This window comes from Symphalangus syndactylus, chromosome 11 (genome assembly GCF_028878055.3).
Source record: "Symphalangus syndactylus isolate Jambi chromosome 11, NHGRI_mSymSyn1-v2.1_pri, whole genome shotgun sequence".
NCBI lineage: Eukaryota > Metazoa > Chordata > Mammalia > Primates > Hylobatidae > Symphalangus > Symphalangus syndactylus.
Genome location: NC_072433.2, coordinates 53,899,887 through 53,926,191, shown reverse-complemented (window position 1 = coordinate 53,926,191; position 26,305 = coordinate 53,899,887). Strand labels below are relative to the sequence as shown.

The 26,305-nt window shown below is 49.5% G+C and overlaps 2 protein-coding genes across 11 annotated transcripts in view; both read left to right on the top strand.

The window, feature by feature from the left end:
* Positions 1–18,169, top strand: part of SRCAP (Snf2 related CREBBP activator protein) — a 42,647-nt gene extending 24,478 nt beyond the window's left edge. For 8 of the 10 annotated variants that reach the window (XM_063611918.1, XM_063611917.1, XM_063611922.1 and 5 more), the window contains 13 exons: positions 94–258; positions 535–720; positions 935–1,201; positions 1,554–3,052; positions 6,851–7,116; positions 7,255–7,457; positions 11,187–11,356; positions 11,508–11,704; positions 11,800–11,914; positions 12,404–12,523; positions 13,797–13,991; positions 14,145–14,228; positions 14,654–17,734. In XM_063611918.1, the coding sequence (XP_063467988.1) occupies positions 94–258; positions 535–720; positions 935–1,201; positions 1,554–3,052; positions 6,851–7,116; positions 7,255–7,457; positions 11,187–11,356; positions 11,508–11,704; positions 11,800–11,914; positions 12,404–12,523; positions 13,797–13,991; positions 14,145–14,228; positions 14,654–17,335 (6,149 nt within the window). In that variant the 3' untranslated portion in view covers positions 17,336–17,734. Of the gene's footprint in view, positions 1–93; positions 259–534; positions 721–934; positions 1,202–1,553; positions 3,053–6,850; positions 7,117–7,254; positions 7,458–11,186; positions 11,357–11,507; positions 11,705–11,799; positions 11,915–12,403; positions 12,524–13,796; positions 13,992–14,144; positions 14,229–14,653; positions 17,735–18,044 lie in introns of those variants that run through there. The other 2 variants (XM_063611924.1, XM_063611919.1) reach the window with 2 other exon arrangements.
* Positions 18,170–19,336: 1,167 nt separating this feature from the next.
* Positions 19,337–21,888, top strand: TMEM265 (transmembrane protein 265). Its single transcript, XM_055298901.2, has 2 exons — positions 19,337–19,501; positions 21,389–21,888. The coding sequence occupies exons 1-2, from the start codon at positions 19,337–19,339 to the stop codon at positions 21,548–21,550; spliced, it is 327 nt and encodes a 108-aa protein (XP_055154876.1). The 3' UTR covers positions 21,551–21,888.
* Positions 21,889–26,305: the final 4,417 nt, after the last annotated feature.

Below are 26,305 nucleotides of genomic sequence, written 5' to 3'. Positions count from 1 at the left end.
TGGACACTCGGGGGAGAGTGTGCTTCATGGGGTCTGTGAAGTGGTGTTGAGCGGGATGAGCCTTGTGTACAATAAGGCCTTCTCTGTTTTTAGCAGGCGAAGTGGTCAGCATCGGGCAGTTAGCCTCACTGGCACAACGTCCAGTGGCTAATGCAGGGGGAAGCAAACCTCTCACCTTCCAAATCCAGGGCAACAAGCTGACTTTGACTGGTGCCCAGGTGCGCCAGCTTGCTGTGGGGCAGCCCCGCCCGCTGCAAAGTAGGTAAAACCCACCCCCTGTCCTGCCTTTTTCCTCCTCTTCCCTGTCTCTTTGTTTTTGTGACTTTTTTGAATGTCAGCCTTTATGTTTCTTTCCCAAGCTTTTGGTGGGTGGGGCCAGCGGGTATGGTTGGAGGGATCTTGGATAAAGACAGGGAAGAGGTCATTCTAGAGAATTTATTCCCTCTCTGTTCTTTCCTTCTCTTCTTGCCTTGCCTCTGTCCTCCTCAGGCTGATAGCTGCTTCTCTCTCTCTTTCTCTCTTCCCTTAACCCAGGGAATGTGGTGCACCTCGTGTCAGCAGGGGGGCAGCACCACCTCATCAGCCAGCCTGCCCATGTGGCCCTCATCCAGGCCGTGGCCCCGACCCCTGGCCCTACCCCTGTCTCTGTGCTGCCTTCTTCGACCCCCAGCACCACCCCTGCCCCTACTGGCCTCAGCCTTCCGCTTGCTGCTAACCAGGGTGAGGCTCCTGGCCTTCCTACTTAGCCCTTGCTGGCCTTGGTCCTTCCAGGCATGCGCTGGGCTACTGTCTGTCCAGCCTTCCCTCAGTGTTGTTTTCCCTTGCGAATATCTATGATACCTGTCTGCCACCTTCTCCTGCCCCTGGACTTCTTCCATTCTTTGGGTCTTTTGTTTCTTTTCTACCTTCCTCTCAGTGTAGCTTCCTCTTGCAGTGCCACCAACCATGGTGAATAATACAGGCGTGGTGAAGATTGTAGTGAGACAAGCCCCTCGGGATGGACTGACTCCTGTTCCTCCATTGGCCCCAGCACCCCGGCCTCCGAGCTCTGGGCTTCCAGCTGTGTTGAATCCACGCCCCACGTTAACCCCTGGCCGGCTACCCACACCTACTCTGGGTACTGCTCGAGCCCCCATGCCCACACCCACTCTGGTGAGGCCTCTTCTCAAGCTGGTCCACAGTCCTTCACCTGAAGTCAGTGGTAAGTCCGGGTGGCTGAGGCCAGAAGTCCTTGCCAGGAATGGAGATGAGATGGGGTCGCTTCAAGGTTTCTTAGTTTTAGTACAGGTTTCTTCATATCAGCGTACTGCCTTGGTTTGTAGTGGGCCCCAGAAGTGGGCTGCCTGAGCCCTGACCTAATTTCAAGATACATTTGCTGGAATCTTGGAGGGGAAGAAAATCTAGTTGTCAGATTACTTGGATGTTTGACTTCATGTTGTGGGAGTGAATGCCTTCTGGGAAATGGGGAGCTTGGGGGTAAGGGAAAGGTGGGACAGGGAGTAAAAAGGGTCAGGAAAATAATTCTGGGGCTAACTCCTCCTCTCTCTCCACAGCTTCAACCCCCGGAGCTGCCCCCTTGACCATCTCTTCTCCTCTCCACGTGCCATCCTCACTCCCTGGGCCAGCCTCTTCTCCAATGCCAATTCCCAACTCCTCTCCCCTTGCTAGTCCTGTGTCCTCTACAGTCTCAGTTCCATTGTCATCTTCACTCCCCATCTCTGTCCCCACCACACTTCCTGCCCCAGCCTCGGCTCCACTCACCATCCCCATCTCAGCCCCCTTGCCTGTTTCCGCTTCGGGCCCAGCTCTGTTGACCAGTGTGACTCCACCATTGGCCACTGTTGTCCCAGCGGCTCCTGGACCTCCCTCCTTGGCACCATCTGGTGCTTCCCCGTCAGCATCAGCCTTGACTCTAGGTTTGGCCACAGCTCCATCCCTGTCTTCGTCTCAGACACCTGGTCACCCTCTGTTGTTGGCTCCCACCTCTTCACATGTTCCAGGGTTGAACTCAACCGTGGCCCCAGCATGCTCACCTGTCCTGGTGCCAGCTTCAGCTCTGGCCAATCCTTTTCCGTCAGCACCAAATCCAGCTCCAGCTCAGGCTTCCCTTCTGGCTCCAGCATCTTCTGCATCTCAGGCTCTAGCCACCCCTCTGGCTCCTATGGCGGCTCCACAGACAGCAATTCTGGCTCCTTCTCCAGCTCCTCCTCTGGCTCCTCTTCCGGTCCTGGCACCATCTCCAGGTCCTGCTCCTGTCCTGGCTTCGTCACAGACTCCAGTTCCAGTTATGGCTCCATCGTCTACTCCAGGAACCTCTTTAGCCTCAGCTTCACCGGTACCAGCTCCAACCCCTGTGTTGGCTCCATCATCAACTCAAACTATGCTACCAGCCCCGGTTCCGTCACCTCTCCCGAGCCCGGCTTCTACGCAGACACTGGCCCTAGCCCCAGCTTTAGCACCCACTCATGGAGGCTCATCTCCATCTCAGACACTCTCTTTGGGAACGGGGAACCCCCAGGGACCCTTTCCAACTCAGACATTGTCATTAACTCCAGCATCATCCCTGGTACCAACTCCAGCCCAGACACTGTCTTTGACACCAGGACCACCACTGGGTCCAACTCAGATGCTGTCTCTGGCTTCAGCACCCCCTCTGGCTCCAGCTTCTCCGATGGGCCCAGCCCCAGCTCACACGCTGACTTTGGCTCCAGCATCGTCATCTGCTTCACTCCTGGCCCCAGCTTCAGTGCAGACACTGACCTTGAGCCCTGCCCCAGTTCCTACCCTGGGCCCGGCTGCAGCTCAGACCTTGGCGCTGGCCCCAGCCTCCACACAGTCCCCAGCTTCCCAGGCATCTTCCCTTGTGGTTTCGGCATCTGGTGCCGCTCCCTTGCCTGTCACCATGGTATCCCGGCTGCCTGTTTCCAAGGATGAGCCTGACACACTGACATTGCGCTCTGGTCCCCCCAGCCCTCCCTCCACTGCTACCTCGTTTGGTGGCCCCCGGCCTCGACGCCAGCCCCCCCCACCACCTCGTTCCCCTTTTTATCTGGTAAGTTTTACTTCCTCAAGAGGGAACAGGAAGTTGAGTTTCTTTGGAGTGTTGGTAGGGTGGATGGAACAGTGATGTCACATTTAACCTGGTGAATTACAAAGCTTAATGTTATGGACCAAGTACTTGAGTGACATTTGGACAAGTCCCTTCTCTTCCCTGGGCGTGTACCTCATGATCTGCCTGCCTCGGCCTCCTGAAGTGTTAGGATTACAGGTGTGAGCCACCGCGCCCGGCCTCTTTTCCCGTTTTTTAACCTGCACGGTAATAAATGGGCAGTAAAAGGAACTCTTCTCTGTCCCTTTTATGATTTCTGGTAGCTGTTTCTTTCCTGTACTATGTATATAGGCCCATGTCTGTGTAGTAGTTCAGTTAAACTCACAGTTACAGCTTAAGTAACCCAGAACTAAGGAGAAGGAAGGTCCAGTGGGTCCCTCCAGGCCCTCTGGCTTTTCCCCACTGTAATCAGAGTTGCTGCTTAGTCTTTGCTTCACGCCTACTCCCCCACCTTCCACCAGTGCCATTGACTCCACCTTTGGTCTTTACCTGACCAGCCGCTAGGTTGGTCCTGGCTGTTGGAAGTAAAGAGTAGAGGGATTGCTCTGCAAGTAGATAATAGTTTCTTGCCACTAGGTTTTTTTTGTAACAGTTTGTGCTATAAATCATATACCATTCAATTTACCCATTTAAACTGTACAATAGCTTTTTTTTTTTTTTTTTTTTAAATACAGATGGGGGTCTCACACTGTTGACCAGGCTGGTCTCGAATTCCTGGCCTCAAGAGATCCTCCCATCTCGGCCTCCCAAAATGCTGAGATTGTAGGTGTGAGCCACCACGCCTGGCCCTAAACTGTACAATAGGTTTTTAATATATTTATAGGGTTGTATAATCAACACAATCAACTTAGAACCTTTCCACGGCCCCAAAAAGAAACGCTGCGCCTGTTAGCCAGCATTCCCCAATCCCTCCATCCCTCCCAGTCTTGAATGACTACCATCCTACTTTCTTATCTCTCTAGTTTTGCCTATGGAGTCATAATGTATAATGTGTGGTCCATTGTGACTGGCATCTTCCACTTAGATTAATGTTCTTTGAAGTTTATTGTGTTATAGTATATATCAGTACTTCTTTTGTTTTTATGTTGAATAATAATGTATGAATATCACATTTTATCCTTCCTTGAGTTGATGGAAACGTGTGTTACTTCTGTTTTATGGCTGTTATCAACAATGCTGCTGTGAACATTTCATGTACAAGTTTTTGTATGGACAGGTGTTTTCAGTTTCTGTTGGATACATACTGAGGAGAAGAATTGCTGGGTTATATTGTAACTAGGTTTTAACTGTTCAAGGAATTGCCAGACTTTTCCAAAGTGGCTGCAGCATTTGACATTACCACCAGCAGTCTGTGAGGATTCCAGTTTCTCCACATTTGAGCCAATACTTTTTTTTTTTTTTTTGAGGAGTATTGCTCCATTACCCAGGCTGGAGTGCATTGGCACAATCTTGGCTCACTGCAACCTCTGCCTCCTGGGTTTAAGTGACCCCACCTCAACCTGCCTCATAGCTGGGATTACAGGCATGTGGCACCATGCCTACCTAATTTTTTTGTATTCTTATTATTTCTGAGACAGAGTCTTGCTCTGATGCCCAGGCTGGAGTAAAGTGGCACCATCTGGGCTCACTGCAACCTCCGCCTCCCAGGCTCAAACGTTTTTCCTGTGTCATCCTCCTGAATAGCTGGGACTACAGGCATGGCATCACCACACCCGGCTAATTTTTGTATTTTTAGTAGAGATGGGGTTTCACCATGTTGGCCAGGCTGGTCTCGAACTCCTGACCTCAGGTGATGTGCCTGCCTTGGCCTCCCAAAGTGCTGGGATTATAGACGTGAGCCACAACTGCACCTGGCCAGATTTTCTTGTATTTTTAGTAGAGATGGGGTTTACCATGTTTGCCACACTGATTTCGAATTCCTCACCTCAAGTGATCTGCCTGCCTCAGCCTCCCAAAGTGCTGAGATTACAGGTGTGAGCCACCATGCCCGGCACATCATCACTTACTTTGATTATAGCTATCCTGCTAGGTGTGAAGTAGTAGTTCATTGTGATTTTGATTTGAATTTTCCTGTTGGCTAATGTTGAGCTTTATTTCATGTGGTTGAAATACCATGTTGGCCATTTGTGTATCTTTGAAGAACTATCTGTTCAGATCTTCTGCCCTTTTGTAAGAGTTCTTTATATATTCTGGTTACAGATCCTTTTTCAGACGTATGGTTTACAAAGTCTTTTTTTTGAGACAGTGTCTCACTTTGTCACTCAGGCTAGAGTGCAGTGGCACAGTCTCCGCTCATTGCAGCCTCCTGGGCTTAAGTGAACCTCCCATCTCAGTCCTCCAAGTAGCTGGGACTGTAGGCTTGTGCCACCATGCCAGGCTACTTGTTTATTTCTCTTTTTGAGACGGAAACTCACTCTGTCACCAGGCTGGAGTGCAGTGGTGCGATCTCGGCTCACTGCAACGTCTGCCTCCCAGGTTCAAGTGATTCTCCTGCTCAGCCTCCCAAGTACTTGGGACTACAGGCTTGCACCACCATGCCCAGCTAACTTTTTTGTAATTTTAGCAGAGATAGGGTTTCATCACGTTGGCCAGGATGGTCTTGATCTCTTGAGCTCATGATCTGCCCACCTCGGCCTCCCAAAGTGCTGGGATTATAGGTGTGAGCCACCGCCCCTGGCCCTTGTTTGTATTTTTTGTAGAGATGGGGTTTTGCCATGTTGCCCAAACTGGTCTTGGAATAGGAGGCTGAAACCATCCACCTAGGCCTCCCAAAGTGCTGGGATTATAGACTTGAGCCACTGCTCCTGGTCAGATTTTCTCTTTTTGCTACTATTGGGAGCTAGCCTCAAAAGGAACTAGCTCTTTGAGTTTATTGGTTTTTCCGTCTGCTAGGACACCTTTTTTCCCTCACTTAGAGCACTTCAAGCCAAGAGGTGAAACTTGGTAGTAGTCAGGAAGGAGATTTGGAACACTCCTCTTTTCACAACTATCTCCTGGGGTCTAGCCTCCCTCATTTGTTCATTTTGTTAACAGATAAATGTATTGAGAGCTTAATTGTGCTAGTTACTGAGTGATTATAGTGAGCAAGGCACAGTTCATGTTGTATGGGGCCTACCGCGTAGTGGATAGATGTTAGTCAAATAATCATACAAATGTGTAACTACAAGCATAATAAGTGATTACAAAGAAGTTTTTCAGACTGTGAAACTGGAAGCACAAAGATGGGAAAGGATTAGGTCAAAGTCATCCAGGTCTCCTCACTTCTGGGTTGCCCATTTTCTGTCTCAGAGTGATGAGACCCGGATGTCTGGTTTAGCTGTTCCCATTCCACCCCATTCCAGTCTGGCCCTTGGCAAAAACCTGGTCTGGATTTGATTGGCCTCTCTGCATCCTGGTCAGTGATTTGAAGAAGGCTATAGTCCTGGAGTTGAGTGTTACGTAGGAAAATACCCACAAATCGTCCATTCTATAAACTTGTTGGAATCGTAGATCTTAATTTTGCATATTCAGTCATTCCGCTTTGGTAGCATACAAGGAAAGATCAGTTTTCTCTAGCAGGGAAGTTATTTAACATCGTGGAAAGAATAGTTCTCATTGATAACTTGGAAAACTACAAAAAGCATAGTGTATTTTCGGATCCCATGGTTTCTATATATTTATTTCTATCTGGGAAGAACAGTCAGGTTTTGATGTGGACTCTGAGGGCACCGATTACTTCCTCTGTTTTTCTCTCACCCCCAGGACTCCTTGGAGGAAAAGCGGAAGCAGCAGCGGTCTGAACGCCTGGAACGGATTTTCCAACTTAGTGAGGCTCATGGGGCCCTGGCACCCGTGTATGGGACTGAAGTCCTGGATTTCTGTACCCTGCCCCAACCTGTTGCCAGCCCCATCGGCCCTCGTTCTCCTGGCCCCAGCCACCCCACCTTTTGGACTTATACCGAGGCTGCCCACCGGGCTGTACTGTTTCCCCAGCAGCGACTAGACCAGCTGTCAGAAATCATTGAGAGGTTGGCAGGGCTAAGTGCTAATGGGGAGTGGGTCTTGGGGCCTCAGAGTGGATGTAGTGTTTAGGGCTGGTGAAGGTGTTAACTTTTGGGGCATTTCAGAGTCCCATCTTATACACTGCCTGCTTCTTCCTTTCACAGGTTCATCTTTGTCATGCCTCCTGTGGAGGCACCTCCCCCTTCCCTGCATGCCTGCCACCCACCTCCTTGGCTGGCCCCACGTCAGGCAGCCTTCCAGGAGCAATTGGCCTCTGAGCTCTGGCCCCGGGCTCGTCCTTTGCACCGTATTGTGTGTAACATGCGCACCCAGTTCCCCGACCTGAGACTCATCCAGTATGATTGCGGTGAGTTTCTTGGCCAGTGTAGGACCCTTGACATCTCTTCCTTTCTTAGTATTAAGACTGTTATATCAGAGGGATGCTGTACTTAAGGTCTCTTGCGATTTCTGTGAAGCTTCAGATGGTTTTTTAGGTTATGCTTATGGGCAAGATAGAGAAATGTAAGCCTCGTTAGATTCTTGACATTCATAAATATGACTTTCTTTCTTCTTTTTTCTTTTTTTTTATTTTGAGACAAAGTCTCACTGAGTCGCCCAGGCTGGAGTGCAGTGGTGCAGTCTTAGCTCACTGCAGCCTCCCAGGTTCAAGTGATTGTCCCACCTCAGCCTCCAGAATAGCTGTGATTACAGACATACGCCACCATGCCTGGCAAATTTTTGTATTTTTAGTAGAGATGGGATTTCACCGTGTTGGCCAGGTTGGTCTTGAACTCCTGACCTCAAGCATTCCTCCCGCCTCAGCCTCCAAAGTGCTGGATCACAGGCATGAGCCACCATGCCCGGCCATGAATTTGACTTTCGTGAAAGTTGAAAACATGCTGCTAACTCATTCATTCAGTGATCATTTTGTGAACATCTGTTACATTTTGCTAATCATTTGGGATACAATAGCAAGACAGTGCAGCATAGAGTTTTTATTTAGCTGTATGGGAAAAGATGTCTGGTGGTACAAGACTGCACAGTAAGTAAACAGTAAATTTTGGTCTTCGAAAAGACAAGGACCTTTTTGGGTTGGCTAGAATTATTTGGCAGTAACAGAAAACCAACTAACAGTCGCTCAAACCACAAGAGCATTTATCGTTTACTTAATGAGCCAATCTGAGAATAGTGGTGTGTAGCTGTTTCAGTAGCTTAATGATATTTTCAGGGACCAGGACCTTTTCTTCCTTCTTTCTTTTTTTTTGTTTCAGATGGAGTCTCACTCTGTCACCCAGGCTGGAGTGCAGTGGCTCGATCTCGGCTCACTACAACCTCCGCCTCCTGGGTTCAAGCAATTCTCCTGCTTCAGCCTCCTGAGTAGCTGGGATTACAGGCACGCACCACCACACCCAGCTAATTTTTGTATTTTTAGTAGAGACGGGGTTTCACCATGTTGGTCAGGCTGGTCTCGATCTCCTGACCTCGTGATCCGCCCACCTTGGCCTCCCAGAGTGCTGGGATTACAGGCGTGAACCACTGCGCCTGGCCTTTTTTTTTTTTTGAGATAGAGTTTCGCTCTGTTTCAAGGTATTCTCCTGCCTCAGCCTCCCGAGTAGCTGGGATTACAGGCGCCCACCACCACGCCTGGGTGATTTTTTTTGTATTTTTGGTAGAGACAGGGTTTCACCATGTTGGCCAGGCTGGTCTCGAACTCCTGACCTCATGATCCCCTCGCCCCGGCCTTCCAAAGTGCTGAGATTACAAGTGTGAGCCACCGCACCCTGCCTTAAGGGACCAGGACCTTATCTTTCTACCCTGCTGTACCATCTTTAGCTTTTATCTTCTTATTCTCATGCTTTTGTTTCTTCATGATGTTAGGATGGCTGCCATAACTCCAGGGTATACACCAATCCTCTAAACAAGAAACAAGGGGTTGAGACAAAACACTCTGAGAAAGTTTTCTGGGAACAAAAGACCTCCAAGCTGACTTTGCTTCATAACTCATTGGCTCAAACTGAGCTATATGCCCATACTTAGAGCAGTCACTGACAAAGGGGAGTAGCAAAAAAGACCTCTGGCTTATTTAGATCAACTTGATTTATTTTCTGGGGTTGGGTTGGGGCCTCCTTCACCTGGGAGCAAGGAACCTCTGCCAGCTGTCCAGGGTTAATCAGGTTCTGTTACCCAAGAATGGCTGTTGGGTAAGTGACTAGTTTCTTCCACAGCCCTGCACAGACATTTGTATGGTAACATGTTTCGAGATTTCTTAAATTTCCTAGAATATAAGAAAATCAAAATTTTTATTAATATGTGTTCAATAAACGTTTTAGTAAAAAAAGTGTTTTTGTTACATTTGAAACTATTCAGAGTAGATTAACTGAAAGTCTTGGTTAAAAGTCTTCAAGGCTGGGTGTGGTGACTCATACTTGTAATCCCAGCACTTGGGTAGGCTGAGGTGGGCAGGTCACTTGAGGCAAGTAAAGACCAGCCCAGGCAACACGGCGAAACCCTGTCTCCTCAAAAATTGAAAAATTAGTGGATGTAGTGGTGCACACCTATAGTCCCAGCTACTCAGGTGGCTGGATTGCAGGAGCCTGGGAGGTTGAGGCTGCAGTCAGCTGAGATCATGCCACTGCACTCCAGCCTGGGTGACAGGGTGAGACCTTGTCTCAAAAATAAAATAAGGCTGGGCCTGGTGGCTCTTGTCTGTAATCCCAGCACTTCGAGAGGCTGAGGTGAGTGGATCACTTGAGCTCACGAGTTGGAGACCAGCCTGGGCAACGTGGCAAAACCTTGCCTCTACAAAAAATACAAAAATTAGCCAGGCATGGTGACATGCGCCTGTAGTCCAAGCTACTTGGGAGGCTGAGGTGGGAGGATGGCTTGAGCCCGGGAGGCAGAGGTTGCAGTGAGCTGAGATCACACCACTGCACTCCAGCCTGGGTGATAGAGCCAGACCTTGTCTCAAAAAATGAAATAATAAAATAAGTGTTCAGGCTGGGCACGGTGGCTCACGCCTGTAATCCCAGCACTTTGGGAGGCCGAGGCGGGTGGATCACCTGAGGTCCAGAGTTCGAGACCAGCCTGACCAACATGGAGAAACCCTGTCTCTACTAAAAATACAAAATTATCTGGGCATGGTGGCACATGCCTATAATCCCAGCCACTCGGGAGGCTGAAGCAGGAAAATTGCTTGAATCCAAGAGGCAGAGGTTGCCGTGCACTGAGATCGCACCATTGCACTCCAGCCTGAGCAACAAGAGCAAAACTCTGTCTCAAAAAAAGAAAAAGGAAAAAAATAAAAGTTCAGACTGAGTTCCCAGAAATGTTGAAGTTATTTCTGTGTTTGATGGAAGGTTGAACTAGATAACCTTCTAAGAGCCTTTACTGTTCTGATCTGTGATCTTAAATCCCTGTCTGTAAGCTGTGACCATGGATTTGTTGATATCTATCCTGTGAATCTGTTCTGGATTTCAGGTGGTATGACTGTTGTAATACTTAAGGATCTCTTGCTCATAGCATTGAGGATTCTGTTTTTCCCTCAATGTTATGTATTCCCCTACTCTTTTAGTTAGACTCAAAGAAGTTAGATTCTAGGCCGGAGCAGACCGAAGAGGTGAAGCCCTTAAAGGAAGAACTTGTATGGAGTTAAATATAGATATTTTTCGTGACAGGGTCTCGCTTTGTCGCCCAGGCTGAAGTGCATTGGTGGGATCTCAGCTCACTGCAACCTCTGCCTCCTGGGTTCAAGCCCGAGTTCTCATGCCTCAGCCTCCTGAGTAGCTGGGATTACAGTCACCCACCACCACGCCCAGCTAATTTTTGTGTTTTTAGTAGAGACAGGGTCTCATAACGTTGGCCAGGCTGGTCTCGAACTCCTGACTTAAAGTGATCCATCTGCCTCAGCTTCTCAGAATGCAGGGACTACAGGTGTGAGCCACCATGCCCTGCCGTAGTTAAACATTTTTGATCCGCTAGGCTAATTGAAACTTTGGCTTAAAGCATTGATTACATTTCAACCCCAGCCTTGCATTGCTAAGCATTCTACCCGTTGTAGCTTGTAGCTAGCTCCGTGTATCTGTTCATATCTCTTTAGGAAAGTTGCAGACGTTGGCAGTGCTGTTGCGGCAGCTCAAGGCAGAGGGCCACCGAGTGCTCATCTTCACCCAGATGACCCGAATGCTGGATGTATTGGAGCAGTTTCTCACCTACCATGGCCATCTCTACCTGCGTCTGGATGGATCTACTAGAGTTGAACAGAGACAGGTAACCCAGGTTTCTGCAGCTCTTAGAGGCTCACCTCTGCTTCTCTCTCCTTTTCCCAGGATTTGGGCTTCCAGACGGGGTGCCACTAAGCCTTAGACCTGTTTTGGGGGATAAGTCTCCCAGTATCACCTTTTTTTCCCTTTCCTTCTAGGCCTTGATGGAACGGTTCAATGCAGACAAACGCATATTCTGCTTCATCCTTTCAACTCGGAGTGGGGGTGTGGGCGTGAACCTGACAGGAGCAGACACTGTTGTTTTTTATGACAGCGACTGGAATCCCACCATGGATGCTCAGGCCCAGGACCGCTGTCACCGAATTGGCCAGACCCGGGATGTCCACATATATAGGTATTGCCTAGTCTTCCCTCACCTTCCTTCCCATTTACTGATGGGGTTTCCTGGATATATTTGGCTGCTTACACATGGCCTTCATCACCCCCTAGGCTTATCAGTGAACGGACAGTGGAGGAGAACATCCTAAAAAAGGCAAATCAGAAGAGAATGTTGGGAGACATGGCCATTGAGGGAGGCAACTTCACCACAGCCTATTTTAAACAGGTACTAAGTAAGATCTTTTAGCCTATGCAAGAGAAAACTGCTGTGCCTTTAGGAGTTCCTCCTGTTTATTAAAGAAGACTGCTTTGGACTTTGGGAGGCTGAGGCAGGCGGATCACTTGAGGCCAGGAGTTCGAGACCAGGCTGGCCAACGTGATGAAACCCCGTCTCTATTAAAAATACAAAAATTAGCCGGGTGTGGTGGTGGTCGCCTGTAATCCCAGCTGCTCGGAAGGCTGAGGCAGGAGAATCACTTGAACCTAAGAGGCGGAGGTTGCAGTGAGTTGAGATGGCGCCATTGCACTTTAGCCTGGGTGACAAGAGCAAAACTGTCTCAAAAAAGAAAAAACAAAAAGGACTGCTTTGGCCTTCACAGACCTGCGTCTTCAACCAGTGGCACCCCTGATAGTTCCAAGAACCATCAGCCTTACAGCTTAGACCTAAGACTAGCATTCTGTTGACTCTGACACTTCCCTCTGTTCTATCCGATAGCAGACCATCCGAGAGCTGTTTGATATGCCCCTGGAGGAACCTTCTAGCTCATCTGTGCCCTCTGCCCCTGAAGAGGAGGAAGAGACTGTGGCCAGCAAGCAGACTCATATTCTGGAGCAGGTGAAAAAAGAGTGGGCAGTTCCTAAAGTTGAGCTAATTCTTACAGAATATCTTGTCTTTTGTTAGTCTGTTGAGCTTGTCCAGGGGAAAGACATGTTTCTTCTGCTTCCCAGATTACAGTCAGCCTTTGATAGTTGTAAGCACATTGCTTATTGGTTCACATGATTTAGGAGGAAAAAAAAACCAGGATTTTGGAGTCTTTAGTTTTAGGAGTTTTAGGTTTGAATTCCAGTAATGCTTCTTAATTGTGTTAAGACAAGTTACAATCGTCACTCTTCTGAACCTCACTTTCTATTAAAAGTAATGTGGGCAGGGCATGGTGGATGGCTCATGCCTGTAATCCCAGCACTTTGGGAGGCTGAGGCTCCCAGCTGGAGAGCTCTGAAAACACACAAATGCTCAGACCCAACACCCCAAAATTATGATAGATTTTGAGACAGGGTTAAGGAATAAATCTTTTAAGAACCTTTCCAAATGTGATTTTATTATGTTTAGTAAGTGAAACAGCGTTTCACATTAAGTACAAAGCATTTCTTATATCCACCTCACCATTTAATCCTCAAAATTATTTCCTTTTCATTAGCATTTCCACTTAAGTGTTTAAGTTGGTGCAAAAATAATTGCAGTTTTTGACATTACTTTTTACTTTTTTTTTTTTTTTTTTTGGAGATGGAGTCACGGAGTCTCGCTCTTTGACCCAGGCTAGAGTGCAGTGGCGGGATTTCGGCTCACTACAGCCTCCACCTCCTGGGTTCAAGTGATTCTTCTGCCTCAGCCTCCTGTGTAGCAGGGATTACAGGCGCGTGCCACCACGCTTGGCTAATTTTTGTATTTTTAGCAGAGATGGGGGTCTCACCATATTGGTCAGGCTGGTCTCGAACTCCTGACCTCATGATCTGCCCACCATGGCCTCCCAAAGTGCTGGGATTATAGGATTGAGCCACTGTGCCCGGGTGAATTGTGCATTTTTATTCACATCTTTCTGTGGTGGCTTTTTTTTTTTTTTTTTTTTTAAGCGCTGAGGCTGACTTTAAAGGAAGGGAAGTAGAGCGAGCAATCTCAAAAATACTCATTTTTTGCTAGTGGGAGTCCTGGTAAAATCCGTTCCATCCTTTGTGGACCACTGAGTTGTTGTGGTAACTCTGGAGGCCTAGGAGGTTGTTGTGTTACAAACCTAGTTTGGTGTACGCTTGGTCTCAAGTTCTTGCCTGAATCAAATCACAGGATGTAAAGTACTTGAAGTCTCATGTTTTCCTTTTATACACCCTGGTAGGCATTGTGTCGGGCAGAAGATGAAGAGGATATCCGTGCGGCCACCCAGGCCAAGGCTGAACAGGTGGCTGAGCTTGCAGAATTTAATGAGAACGATGGGTTTCTTGCTGGTGAGGGAGAGGAGGCTGGCCGGCCTGGGGCTGAGGATGAGGAGATGTCCCGGGCTGAGCAGGAAATTGCTGCCCTTGTAGAACAGGTTAGTGTTGGACTCACTAGTTCTTGACTTTACTGCTTCTCCTGGGCTTGTGACCCTCCTTATATCTTTCCTGGTGGGAATAAATAAGGGTGGTGGGGCCCTGGTTACCAGGTACCAGGTTCCTAAGTTTATCACCACTGCTCCTCCTTGCAGCTGACCCCCATTGAGCGCTATGCCATGAAATTCCTGGAGGCCTCACTGGAGGAGGTGAGCCGAGAGGAGCTCAAACAGGCAGAAGTGAGTATTTCCAGGGGTGGGGCTGGCCGTTGGAAGCTGCTAATTTCTTTTTCTTTTCTTTTCTTTTTTTTTGGAGACAGTCTCGCTCTGTCTCCCAGGCTGGAGTGCAGTGGCACAATCTCGGGTCACTGCAATCTCCGCCTTCCGGGTTCAAGCAGTTCTCCTGCCTCAGCCTCCCAAGAAGCTGGGATTACAGGCGTGCACCACCACGCCCAGCTAATTTTTGTATTTTTAGTAGAGATGGGGTTTCACCATGTTGGCCAGGCTGGTCTTGAGCTCCTGATCTCAGGTGACCCGCTGCCCTTAACCTCCCCAAGTGCTGAAATTACAGGCGTGAGCCACTGCGCCTGGCCTGGAAGCTGCTAATTTCTACTCAGTCTCTACTCTACTTGCCTCCTGACCACTTTTGGGCCCTGTTGTTGTAGGAGCAAGTGGAAGCTGCCCGCAAAGACCTGGACCAAGCCAAGGAGGAGGTGTTCCGCCTACCCCAAGAGGAGGAGGAGGGGCCGGGGGCTGGGGATGAGAGTTCCTGTGGGACTGGTGGAGGCACCCACCGGCGCAGTAAAAAGGCTAAGGCCCCTGAGAGGCCGGGGACTCGTGTCAGTGAGCGTCTTCGTGGAGCCCGGGCTGAGACTCAAGGGGCAAACCACACTCCTGTCATATCCGCCCATCAAACTCGCAGCACCACCACACCACCCCGCTGCAGTCCTGCCAGGGAGCGAGTTCCCAGGCCAGCACCTAGGCCTCGACCCACTCCAGCTTCAGCTCCGGCTGCAATTCCTGCCCTTGTTCCTGTCCCAGTCTCTGCCCCAGTACCCATTTCAGCCCCAAATCCAATAACCATTCTCCCTGTCCATATCTTGCCTTCTCCCCCTCCTTCACAGATTGCTCCTTGTTCTTCTCCTGCCTGTACTCCTCCTCCTGCCTGTACCCCTCCACCAGCTCATACACCACCTCCAGCCCAAACCTGTCTTGTAACTCCTTCCTCTCCTCTCTTGCTTGGTCCACCTTCTGTGCCCATCTCTCCCTCAGTCACCAACCTCCCCTTGGGTTTGAGGCCTGAGGCAGAACTGTGTGCCCAGGCATTGGCGTCTCCAGAGTCCCTGGAGCTGGCTTCTGTGGCCAGTTCAGAAACCTCCTCACTTAATCTCGTGCCCCCTAAAGATCTGTTGCCAGTTGCTGTGGAGATCCTGTCTGTGTCAGAGAAGAACCTTTCTGTCACCCCTTCTGCACCCAGCCTGACCTTGGAGGCTGGCAGCGTCCCCAATGGTCAAGAGCAGGAGGCACCAGATTCTGCTGAGGGGACCACCCTTACAGTGCTGCCTGAAGGTGAGGAGTTGCCCCTGTGTGTGAGTGAGAGCAATGGCCTGGAGCTCCCACCCTCAGCAGCATCTGATGAGCCACTTCAGGAGCCATTGGAGGCTGACAGGACCTCGGAAGAGCTGGCAGAGGCCCAGACCCCAACTTCTAGCCCAGAGAAGCCACAGGAACTCGTTACAGCTGAGGCTGCAGCTCCATCCACCTCATCTTCAGCCACTTCCTCGCCTGAGGGTCCTTCACCTGCCCGACCTCCTCGGCGTCGCACCAGTGCTGATGTGGAAATTAGGGGTCAAGGGACTGGTCGGCCAGGACAACCACCAGGCCCCAAAGTGCTTCGAAAGCTGCCAGGACGGCTGGTAACTGTGGTAGAGGAAAAGGAACTGGTGCGGCGGCGGCGGCAGCAGCGGGGAGCTGCCAGCACCCTAGTGCCTGGGGTCTCTGAGACTAGTGCCAGCCCGGGAAGCCTGTCTGTCCGCAGCATGTCAGGGCCAGAATCCTCCCCTCCCATTGGTGGGCCCTGTGAAGCTGCTCCTTCATCCTCACTGCCCACTCCACCCCAGCAGCCCTTCATTGCTCGCCGTCACATTGAGCTGGGGGTGACTGGTGGTGGCAGCCCCGAGAATGGAGACAGAGCACTGCTTGCCATCACCCCACCTGCTGTGAAACGTCGGAGGGGGAGGCCCCCCAAGAAGAACAGGTCTCCAGCAGATGCTGGGAGAGGTGTGGATGAGGCACCCTCGTCCACCTTGAAGGGAAAAACCAACGGGGCCGATCCAGTCCCTGGGCCTGAGACCCTAATTGTTGCAGATCCTGTCCTGGAACCACAGCTTATTCCTGGGCCCCAGCCTCTTGGACCCCAGCCAGTTCACAGACCGAATCCCATCCTGTCACCTGTGGAGAAAAGAAGGCGAGGGCGTCCCCCTAAAGCACGAGATTTGCCCATCCCTGGGACCATTTCCTCTGCTGGGGATGGCAACTCCGAAAGTCGGACACAGCCACCCCCGCACCCATCACCCCTAACCCCACTCCCACCACTGCTAGTTTGTCCCACTGCTACTGTTGCCAACACTGTCACCACTGTCACCATTTCAACGTCCCCACCCAAACGGAAGAGAGGCCGACCTCCCAAGAATCCTCCATCACCTCGGCCCAGCCAGCTCCCTGTCTTGGACCGTGACAGCACTTCTGTTCTCGAGAGCTGTGGATTGGGGAGGCGACGGCAACCCCAGGGCCAAGGGGAGAGTGAGGGTAGTTCCTCTGATGAGGATGGAAGCCGCCCCCTCACCCGCCTGGCCCGCCTTCGGCTTGAAGCAGAAGGAATGCGAGGACGGAAGAGTGGAGGGTCCATGGTGGTGGCTGTAATTCAGGATGACCTGGACTTAACAGATAGCGGGCCAGGCGGGTTGGAATTGACACCTCCTGTGGTCTCATTAACCCCAAAACTGCGCTCGACCCGGCTGCGTCCAGGGTCTTTAGTCCCCCCACTAGAGACTGAGAAGGTGCCTCGTAAACGAGCAGGGGCCCCAGTTGGTGGGGGTCCTGGGCTGGCAAAGCGGGGCCGCCTACAGCCCCCAAGTCCCCTGGGGCCTGAGGGTTCAGTAGAGGAGTCTGAGGCTGAAGCCTCAGGTGAGGAGGAGGAAGGGGATGGTACCCCACGCCGACGTCCTGGCCCCCGCCGGCCTGTTGGGACCACCAGCCAAGGGGACCAGCGCATCCTGCGCAGCAGCGCCCCTCCCTCCCTGGCTGGCCCTGCTGTTAGTCACAGAGGCCGCAAGGCCAAGACGTGAGTGGGCTGCCCCTCCACCTAGGCTTTCCACCGTGGCCGCTCCCTCCATGACCAGGCCTGACTCTGTTAACCACTACTTGAAGTCTTGAGGGGGAAAGCCTCCAGGGAGACATAGGGGCCTTCTCCCTTCTTCCCACCAAAGTAGGGGGTAGGCAACTGGTTGTCATGGAAATGGGGATCATAACAGTCCCCTTCCCCTTTACCCCACGTGGCTGGGCAGTGTTAAGGGTGGCAAGATAGTCTCTGTCCCCACCCCCTTGTACTTGATTCCCCAGCTGTCTTTCACAGCCCCCCACCCTTAGGGGAAAGGGGAGGGGCTTCTCTACAATGAGGTTTTTTTCTTTTTTTTTTCTTTTTTTTTTAAGAAGAAAAAATAATAAACTTAGTTTCTGTACGAGCATCCGCGTAAGGAGGCTTCTGATTTTCTGGTCTGGTGGAGGGTTGGGTGGGAACTTGGGCATCATTTTTCTCCTCTCTCTTGTTCTTGCAAAGATCCTAGCACCTGATCTCTAGCCCAGGACTGTATATTCCAGGCAGAAATCTACCCAAGAAGAGGGAAGATTGGTGAATTTGATGTGGTAGGGTGCCTTTCCCTAGTCAGTTTGAAGTCATAGACATCCTTTTCCTCTCCTTTCTTTTCCCTCGGTTCCTAGACGTTCCTCGGAGCTCTTTGATGCCTCAGACCTTTCCCTTTTATCCCTCTTGCTCAGGTGCTTCCTTTCACAACTTTTTCCAGAGGGCAGGCGTCCTAGCTCCAGTTGCTCCATCCCTTGGGCCCTCCCCTGCTCTTCATCTAGCCAAACTGGTTTGAGTCAGCCACACCCCTTCCCAGCTCCCTGGGCACTTCAGGTGGTGGCTGGCCACTCAACCCCACCCCTGGGCTTGGCTTGGAGCCCTGAGTCAGCTCCATCACCACCCAAGCCAAACTGAAGCTGAGGCAGGAGCCGAAACTCGAGAGTCCCTCAAGGCCTATAGCCAGGTAAGAGCCCTGTTCATTTTTCCAGTCTCTGTTCACTCCCTGGGCCCTCCTTGTGTCCTCTTGTTGACTCTATGCTTACCTCATCCAAGTTATTTCTTTGTATCTACTTCCCTGCAGCTTCTTGGCACACATTTTTTGCTGTCTGCTTGTTTCACCCCTTTCACCTTTCCTATCCTTTGTTACTTGGGTTCGGGGAGCCAAGGTGGTTTCATTTTGTCTGGGTTGTAGGGGAATGGTTGGGGATAAGGGTAGAAAGGTGGTTTGATGCCAGGGCCTAGAGGACCTGAGAAGTAGGGAGACAAGAAGTGATTAAGTAGGGCATCATTTTGCAGGTTTCTGTGTGGTAATGAGGTCATTTGGATTCAGTGTACTAGTCTGATTGTGTTGTGTGGCCTGGGAGAGAGGAGGTGGCAGGGAGGCAGCATAGCAGAGGAAGCCCTGACTTAGGGAAGTAAGGTCTTTCTGATGTTTGGTTTCAGCGGTAAAAAAGGGCTTACTTGGGTACATTTTCCTTACCTTTCTCCATTCCCATAACTGTTTTCATGTAAAATGGCTGCTTTGCTTGAAATGAGGTGCAGTGCCTAGGGTCCTGCTCTCTGACATCTATAATACTTAAGAGGGCAGCCCCTTGGGAATTTGGGGGAATTGTAGGGTCCTTTGAAATAGATTAAAATAACAGATTCATAGCAGCTTTCAAGTGTTTGTATTTTTCCTGCTTCTCGGTGTGCACCTGTCATTTGGCTTCTTCCCACTTGTTGAAACACTAAATAATGCAGATAATGCCTTGTCTACACTGGCTTGCTTTCAAAGACTCAGAACCTCAAGCTCAGGTAAAAGGATTCCAGCCACACATTTCCTCTCCCGCTCTGTGAGTCACTAGAGGAATTCCCCAGTAAGGCAGCATTCCTGAGTGCCAGGCCAAGCCATGAGAACAGAATGCTCTGAGAGGGGTGGAGTCTGAGCAAGCAAGGCCAAGGGCTCAGTTGTTGGGCTCACAAGTACCTTGACTATCGCCCACAGGTGATGGAGGACAAGGAGAAGGCAGTGGAGATCTTGGGCAAAACGGAAGCTGCTCATCCTCCATCCCCCATCCGCTGCTGCTGGCTCCGCCTCCGCTGCTTGGCAGCTACTAGCATTATCTGTGGCTGCTCTTGCCTGGGAGTCATGGCTCTGGTGTTTGCCATCAAGGTGAGGAGTGCAATTCCCATGGGAACGGGAGTGGGTATAAGGCAATGGTTTCATGTATCTGATCTATCTACATTGATCAGTCACTGAATACCTATCAGTGCTCTGGGCCTAGTGCCAGAAATAAGAATAAGACAGGGTTCCTTGTCGTCAGAGGACCCATAATCTAATGAAAAAGATGACAGTGAAAATGGGTAGTTAATAGAATGCAGTTCATCAGTACCGTAACACAGAAAGCACTGGACAGTCTGGGAGCCAGGGAGGATTTATGTATGTAATTATATATATGTATATGGTAGGATAGGTGACTGGAAAGGCATCCTAGGAGAGGTGACAGGAATTAATCTTAAAGGGTGAGTGAGTAAGTGTGGAAGGGCATTCCAGATAAAAGGAGCAGTGTGTACAAAGGCCTGTGGAGCACAACTGGACCAGTGAGGAATGGTGAGAAATGAAGCTAGAGGGCCCAGATTCCCAATGGCCTCCAGTTCTGTGCTTAAGAGTTTTGACTTTATCTTGAAAGTACTGGGGAGGCATTGAATGGTTCCTGCAGGGGAAAGTGACATGGTCAGATTTGAGTTTTAGAAAGATCCACTCTCAAGGCCTACATCGAGGGTGACTTGGAGGGGGCAAGGCTGGAGGCCGCTGAGCAGTGATGAGCGCAATCTCTAGGAGTCTGAAAGACACTATTGGGTTTTTGAGAGGGCTTGACCATTTCAAAAAGCCTATTAGAAACAGCACATGTCCGCCAGGCATGGTGACTTAGGCCTATAATCCCAGCACTTTGGGAGGCCAAGGTGGGCAGATCACGAGGTCAGGAGATCGAGACCATCTAGGCCAACATGGCGAAACCCCGTCTCTACTAAAAATACAAAAATTAGCTGGGTGTGATGGTGCACGCCTGTAATCCCAGCTACTTGGGAGGCTGAGGCAGGATAATTGATTGAACCAGGGAGTCGGAGGTTGCAGTGAGCCGAGATCATGCCACTGCACTCCAGCCTGGTGACAGAGCAAGACTCCGTCTCAAAAAAAAAAAAACAAAAAGAACAACAACAAAAAACAGCACATGTCCTTTAGGAAAGGCTACACAGGCTAACTTAAACTTCATGCTGGAATTTTCTCAACCCTAGACATATTTTAACAGTCAGAAACTGTAAGAACTGCTGCGTTCCATTAGGGCAAAATCCTAAAAAGGGCCCTTAATGATGACAAACAGGCTGGGCGCAGTGGCTCACGCCTGTAATCCCAGCACTTTAGGAGGCCGAGGTGGGCAGATCACTTGAGGTCAGGAGTTCGAGACTAGCCTGACCAACATGGTGAAACACCCCGTCTCTACTAAAAATAAAAATTAGCTGGGCATGGTGGCATGTGCCTGTAATCCCACCTATTCAAGAGGCTGAGACACGAGAATTGCTTGAACCTGGGAGGAGGAGGTTGCAGTGAGATCGCACCACTGCACTCCAGCCTGGGCGACAGGAGTGAAACTGTCTCAAAAAAAGAAAAAAAGATGGAAAAGATGAGGCCCATTGGGCTATGAGAATGAGGTGGTGTTTGGGCATGAGTGAAGTACTCCAGGCTCACTGTTTCTTGCCAATAGTTAGAAATTCTGAATCAATCTTGGATAGTTGGAAAGAATGGGGAATAAAAGAATTGGTAAGTACTTTCCCATATGCGATCTTGTGAGCTAACTATGGCCACCCTGAGAAGTAGGCAGGGCCCAGAGATGGGTACCTTATTTTGCAGATGAGAGGTTAGAATCAGAAACTGGAAAGGGAGGTAGAAGGTTTGGATGTGAGATTTTGATCTGTGACAGGGAAGAGGGAGTGGAGTGGGGAAATGGGCACCTTGGGGCAGAAGCAGGGGGAGAACCTAACCAAGAACCTGCCCCCACAGGCGGAAGAGCGGCATAAAGCAGGCCGGTCCGAGGAGGCAGTGCGCTGGGGGGCCCGGGCCCGGAAACTCATCCTGGCCAGCTTTGCTGTCTGGCTTGCTGTCCTCATTCTGGGTCCCCTGCTGCTGTGGTTGCTCTCCTACGCCATCGCTCAGGCTGAGTGACCCTGGATGGCCTCTGATGAGAGCCAGCCGAGACCTCCTGGATCCTGCAATGCGGCATTGCTAAGGTCCTGTGACAGCAGTGGTTGGAAGGATCCTGGTTGGAAGGATGAGGACTCTCTCAAGGGGCTTTGGAAGAGCTCTTCTAGCCCTTTATCAAAGGAGGGCAGCAGCTGAGACTGATGAGAGGAGGGCAGCCTGCTCTGTTCTTTCAGGGCCCCCCACCCCCATCTCCCCTACCCTAGCCCACCCTAGGGCCTCTACGCAGCGGGAGGGGTTGAAGACCAGGCCTGGTTTTATTAGAATTCATTTTGTAATAAAAGCCTTTTTTAGTGGTGAAATATTCCTGTCTAATTGTTCTCCCCCTGCTTTCCCTTGGGCCCTTGGTGAGAGCCAGACGGGACATCTGACTGATAGCAGAAGCCAGCATCCACCTCATCCAGGAGCTCCAAGAGAAGGAAACAATTTTTATTTTCTTCTTCTGGAAGTTTCCCTTCTTGGAAAGACCCCAGCTTCTCCCTTGTACCTCCACAGAGACTCTGAGGCCAAGAGTAGTAGCGGCTGCTACTGTTTAGTACTTACTATATTCCAGGCTGTGTTCTAAGCACTTTGTATTTCTTAACTTACTCCAGTTTTCAGTCACTCAGTAGGTATCTATACTATCATATCCATCATATAAATATATCACATATGATAGGTACCAACTATCTGAGTGAAAACTGGAAGAAGTGTTCTAAAATCACAGTGTTCTCGTTTTATACTTGAGGAAACACACAGATTTGCACAAGGTCCTCAGCTACTAAATGGTAGAGCTGAGACTGAACCCAAACAATTTGGTTCCAGAGCTGAGAGAGGAGTGGAAGAGTTGGGTAACAGCAGCAACCATCCTGTACATGGAGATTTGAGTGATTAAAATGGATTTTCATATCTTTTATCTTGGACCTCATAATATTTCAAAATTTTTTTTAAATTATGAAGTATACATATAGGAAAATACCCAAAACAAGTATACAGTTCATTAACACAAAGCAAACGTGAATGACCACATTCAGTAAAGAAATTGGAACACTGTCAACACTTCAAAGCCTCCTTTATACTACTCCCAATCACTGCTACTTCCTTTCTTCCCACAGGTAACCACCATTCTGACTTCTAGCAGTGTCGTTTAATTTTGTCTGCATTTGAACTTTATATAAATGGAATCATGTATTCTTTTCATGTTAACATTGTGAGATTTGTCAATATTTGGAATAGGTGTAGTTTTCATTGCTGTGTAGTATTCAATCATGAATGTATCACAATTTGTCCATTTACTGTTGGTGGACTTTGGGATGTTTGCAGTTTGGGGTTATTATGAGTCAAGCCTTTTGGAGTATGTGTGTCCTGGCAAGCACTTTACCATAACTCAGAGTCCAGAAGAGCACCTAAAGGAACTGGAGATGTTGCACACTGAAGAGAGACTAGAAGGGAAGGAGAGGCACATGATGGCTGTCCTCAGTGTTCCCAGATGTTCCAGGAAGAAGGAAGAGAATTGATTGGTGGTCTCAGAAGTTAGAATTAAAACAGTGGGTAGAAGCCAATATACAGGGCAGTGTTCTCAACATAGCTTCACAATGGAACCACTTGGGAGCTTTAAAAAGTAGTTAGGCCTGGGCTTTACCCAGACTATATTCTGACTTAATTGGTGTGAGGTACAGCCTCGGCATCAGGATTTCTCAGTTTCCCAATTCTACTACACATAGTTTGAGAACTACTGCTCTATAGATAAGATTTTACTGGATTCACTCTGCAATTTCTAAATCAGGAGAAACGGGTAACACATTTTAGAAAGTGTTTTTGTTTGTTTGTTTTGAGACGGAGTCTCGCTCTGTTGCCCAGGCTGGAGTGCCGTGGCACAATCTCGGCTCACTGCAAGCTCCACCTCCTGGGTTCACACCATTCTGTCTCAGCCTCCCAAGTAGAGAGGGGATTTCACCACGTTAGCCAGGATGGTCTCGATCTCCTGACCTCATGATCCGCCCGCCTCGGCCTCCCAAAGTGCTGGGATTACAGGTGTGAGCCATTGCACCTGGCCTGTTCTTTTTTTTTTTTTAACTCTTAAGTTCTGGGATACAAGCAGAACATGCAGGTTTGCTACATAGGTATACATGTGCCATGGTGGTTTGCTTCACCCATCAACCCGTCATCTAGTTTTTTTTTTTTTTTTTTTGAGACGGAGTCTCGCTCTGTCACCCAGGCTGGAGTGCAGTGGCGGGATCTCGGCTCACTGCAAGCTCTGCCTCCCGGGTTCACGCCATTCTCCTGCCTCAGCCTCTCCGAGTAGCTGGGACTACAGGTGCCCGCCACCACGTCCGGCTAATTTTTTGTGTTTTTAGTAGAGATGGGGTTTCACCGTGGTCTCGATCTCCTGACCTCGTGATCCGCCCGCCGCGGCCTCCCAAAGTGCTGGGATTACAAGCGTGAGCCACCGCGCCCAGCCATGTCATCTAGTTTTTAAGCCACCATGCCCTGCTAATTATCGTATTTTTAGTAGAGACGGGGTTTCACCATGTTGGCCAGGATGGTCTCGATCTCGACCTCGTGGTCCACCCACCTTGGCCTCCCAAAGTGCTGGGATTACAGGTGTGATCCACCGCGCCCAGCCCAATGCACAGATCTTAAGTGTGCAGCTTGATTAATTTTTTTTTTTTTTTTTTGAGATGGAGTCTCCCTCTGTCACCCAGGCTGGAGTGCAGTGGTGTGATCTCACTGCAACCTCTGCCTTCTGGGTTCAAGTGATTCTCCTGCTTCAGCCTCCTGAGTAGCTAAGGTTACAGGCACGTGCCGCCATGCCCGGCTAATTTTTGTATTTTTAGTAGAAATGGGATTTCACCATGTTGGTCAGGCTGGTCTCGACCTGACCTTGTGATCCGCCCACCTCAGCCTCCCAAAGTGCTGGTATTACACGCGTGAGCTACCGTGCCTAGCCGATGAATGTTTTAACGTAAGTAAACCTGTGTGGTCAGTCACTCACCATCTACAGGAATATAACATTTGCAGCACATCAGCAAGGTCCCTCATGCTCTTCATTATTATTTTTATCCCTGATATTGACCTATGGAAACTCTTTCAATCTGGTTCCTGTGTCCTTGTGATAAGCCCCACTCATTAGTAATTTCTAGCATAAATCACTCCAGACTCACCTTGTACTTTCCCTGCTGAAGCCTAGAAATTGGCCATTTATCCTGAACAGCCTTGGTTCCTTTTATTGGGGACTGTTATTGAGAAATCAGCATCTAGACACTAGGCGTTCTACTGGGAAGTTACTGCTTGGGGCATGCTGAAAGCAGAGGTAAGAGCCAGTAAATAGTTAATGTTATCTTTTTAATCTTTTTAAAAATCATTTAAAAAATTCCAGTCAATCATAGGGTTCTTTCTCCACTTTCCCCATTCCAGATTCCAGATTCCCAGTTAAGAACCTTGGCTTCAGCCGGCCACAGTGGCTCACGCCTGTAATCCCAGCACTTTGGGAGACCGAGGTGGGCGGATCATGAGGTCAGGAGATCGAGACCATCCTGGCTAACACGGTGAAACCCCGTCTCTACTAAAAATACAAAAAAAAATTAGCCGGGCGTGGTGGCGGGCGCCTGTAGTCCCAGCTACTCAGGAGGCTGAGGCAGGAGAATGGTGTGAACCCGGGAGGCAGAGGTTGCAGTGAGCCGAGATTGTGCCACTGCACTCCAGCCTGGGTGACAGAGCGAGACTCCATCTCAAAAAAAAAAAAAAAAAAAAAAGAACCTTGGCTTCCAGTCACATCAATATGTTGATTACTCAGCTTCAGAATAATTATCCCATTATATTACCAAACAACAAATCTAAGTAAAGTTCAAGATTTCTTTGCAATTTTGCCTTTAGATTGATGGTATAGAGTCAAAGTACTCTGTAAAAAGTTACCTGAATTCATTTTTCTTCCCTCATAATTGTATTCCCAAAGTGTCATTTCTAAGATAGCTGTTGGAAGATAAGTTAATTCTTCTCCTCTTTGGCTGGAACATAACCTCCACAGGGTAGGGGTGTGTGTGTGTTTCATTGCTCTCAGTCTAGTCCCTAGGTCTTAGACGGTCATAAAAATTTGTTAGTGAATGCCAGGTCTGAGCTATGCACTGAGTCGCTCCTGGCAGAATCTAACAACCTGGTGGGTTTAGAACAGAGTGTGATACAAGGCTTTTGGGAGAGGGTGGAAGATTAAGAAAGTGTATAAATCCCAGATAGTAAACGCTAGGGCTTTGGATGTATTCAGGAGGAGTTGAAGCGGACACAGAAAGAGAAGGCTTTTTCTGGCCTTCTAAGTCCGAACTAAGAGGCCAAGCTGGGGTCCAAGCTGCGGGTGTCCAAATGTTTTAAGGGCTGGAGTGTACTCAAGACAGGCGCTTTGGGCCAGGCTGCTAATATTGAAAAGAGCTTGCTGGGCGTTGTGGCTCAAGCCTGTAATCCCAGCATTTTGGGAGGCCGAGGCGGGAGGATCGCTTGAGCCCGGAAGTTCAAGGCTGCAGTGAGCTATGATCGCTACTACAGCTATGATCGCTACACTGCAGCCTCAGCGTGGGCTACAGAGCGAGACCCTGTCTGAAAAAAGAGAAAATGCTGAATTCAGTTAGGGATGCTTGGAGGAGACCGAAGGAACTCTGCTCAAGTCTGGGAACTAGAGGCGCGGGAAGGTCCTGCTTCCCCGCCACCCAGAGATCACGTTTCCCAGTAAACCCGACTTCCGGATCCCAT

Bases quoted from the DNA above. Each gene is read 5' to 3' on its own strand.
- TMEM265 (XM_055298901.2), top strand. From the start codon at position 19,337: ATGGAGGACAAGGAGAAGGCAGTGGAGATCTTGGGCAAAACGGAAGCT. The intron at 19,502-21,388 runs GTGAGGAGTGCA...CTGCCCCCACAG, and splicing joins CTCTGGTGTTTGCCATCAAG to GCGGAAGAGCGGCATAAAGC.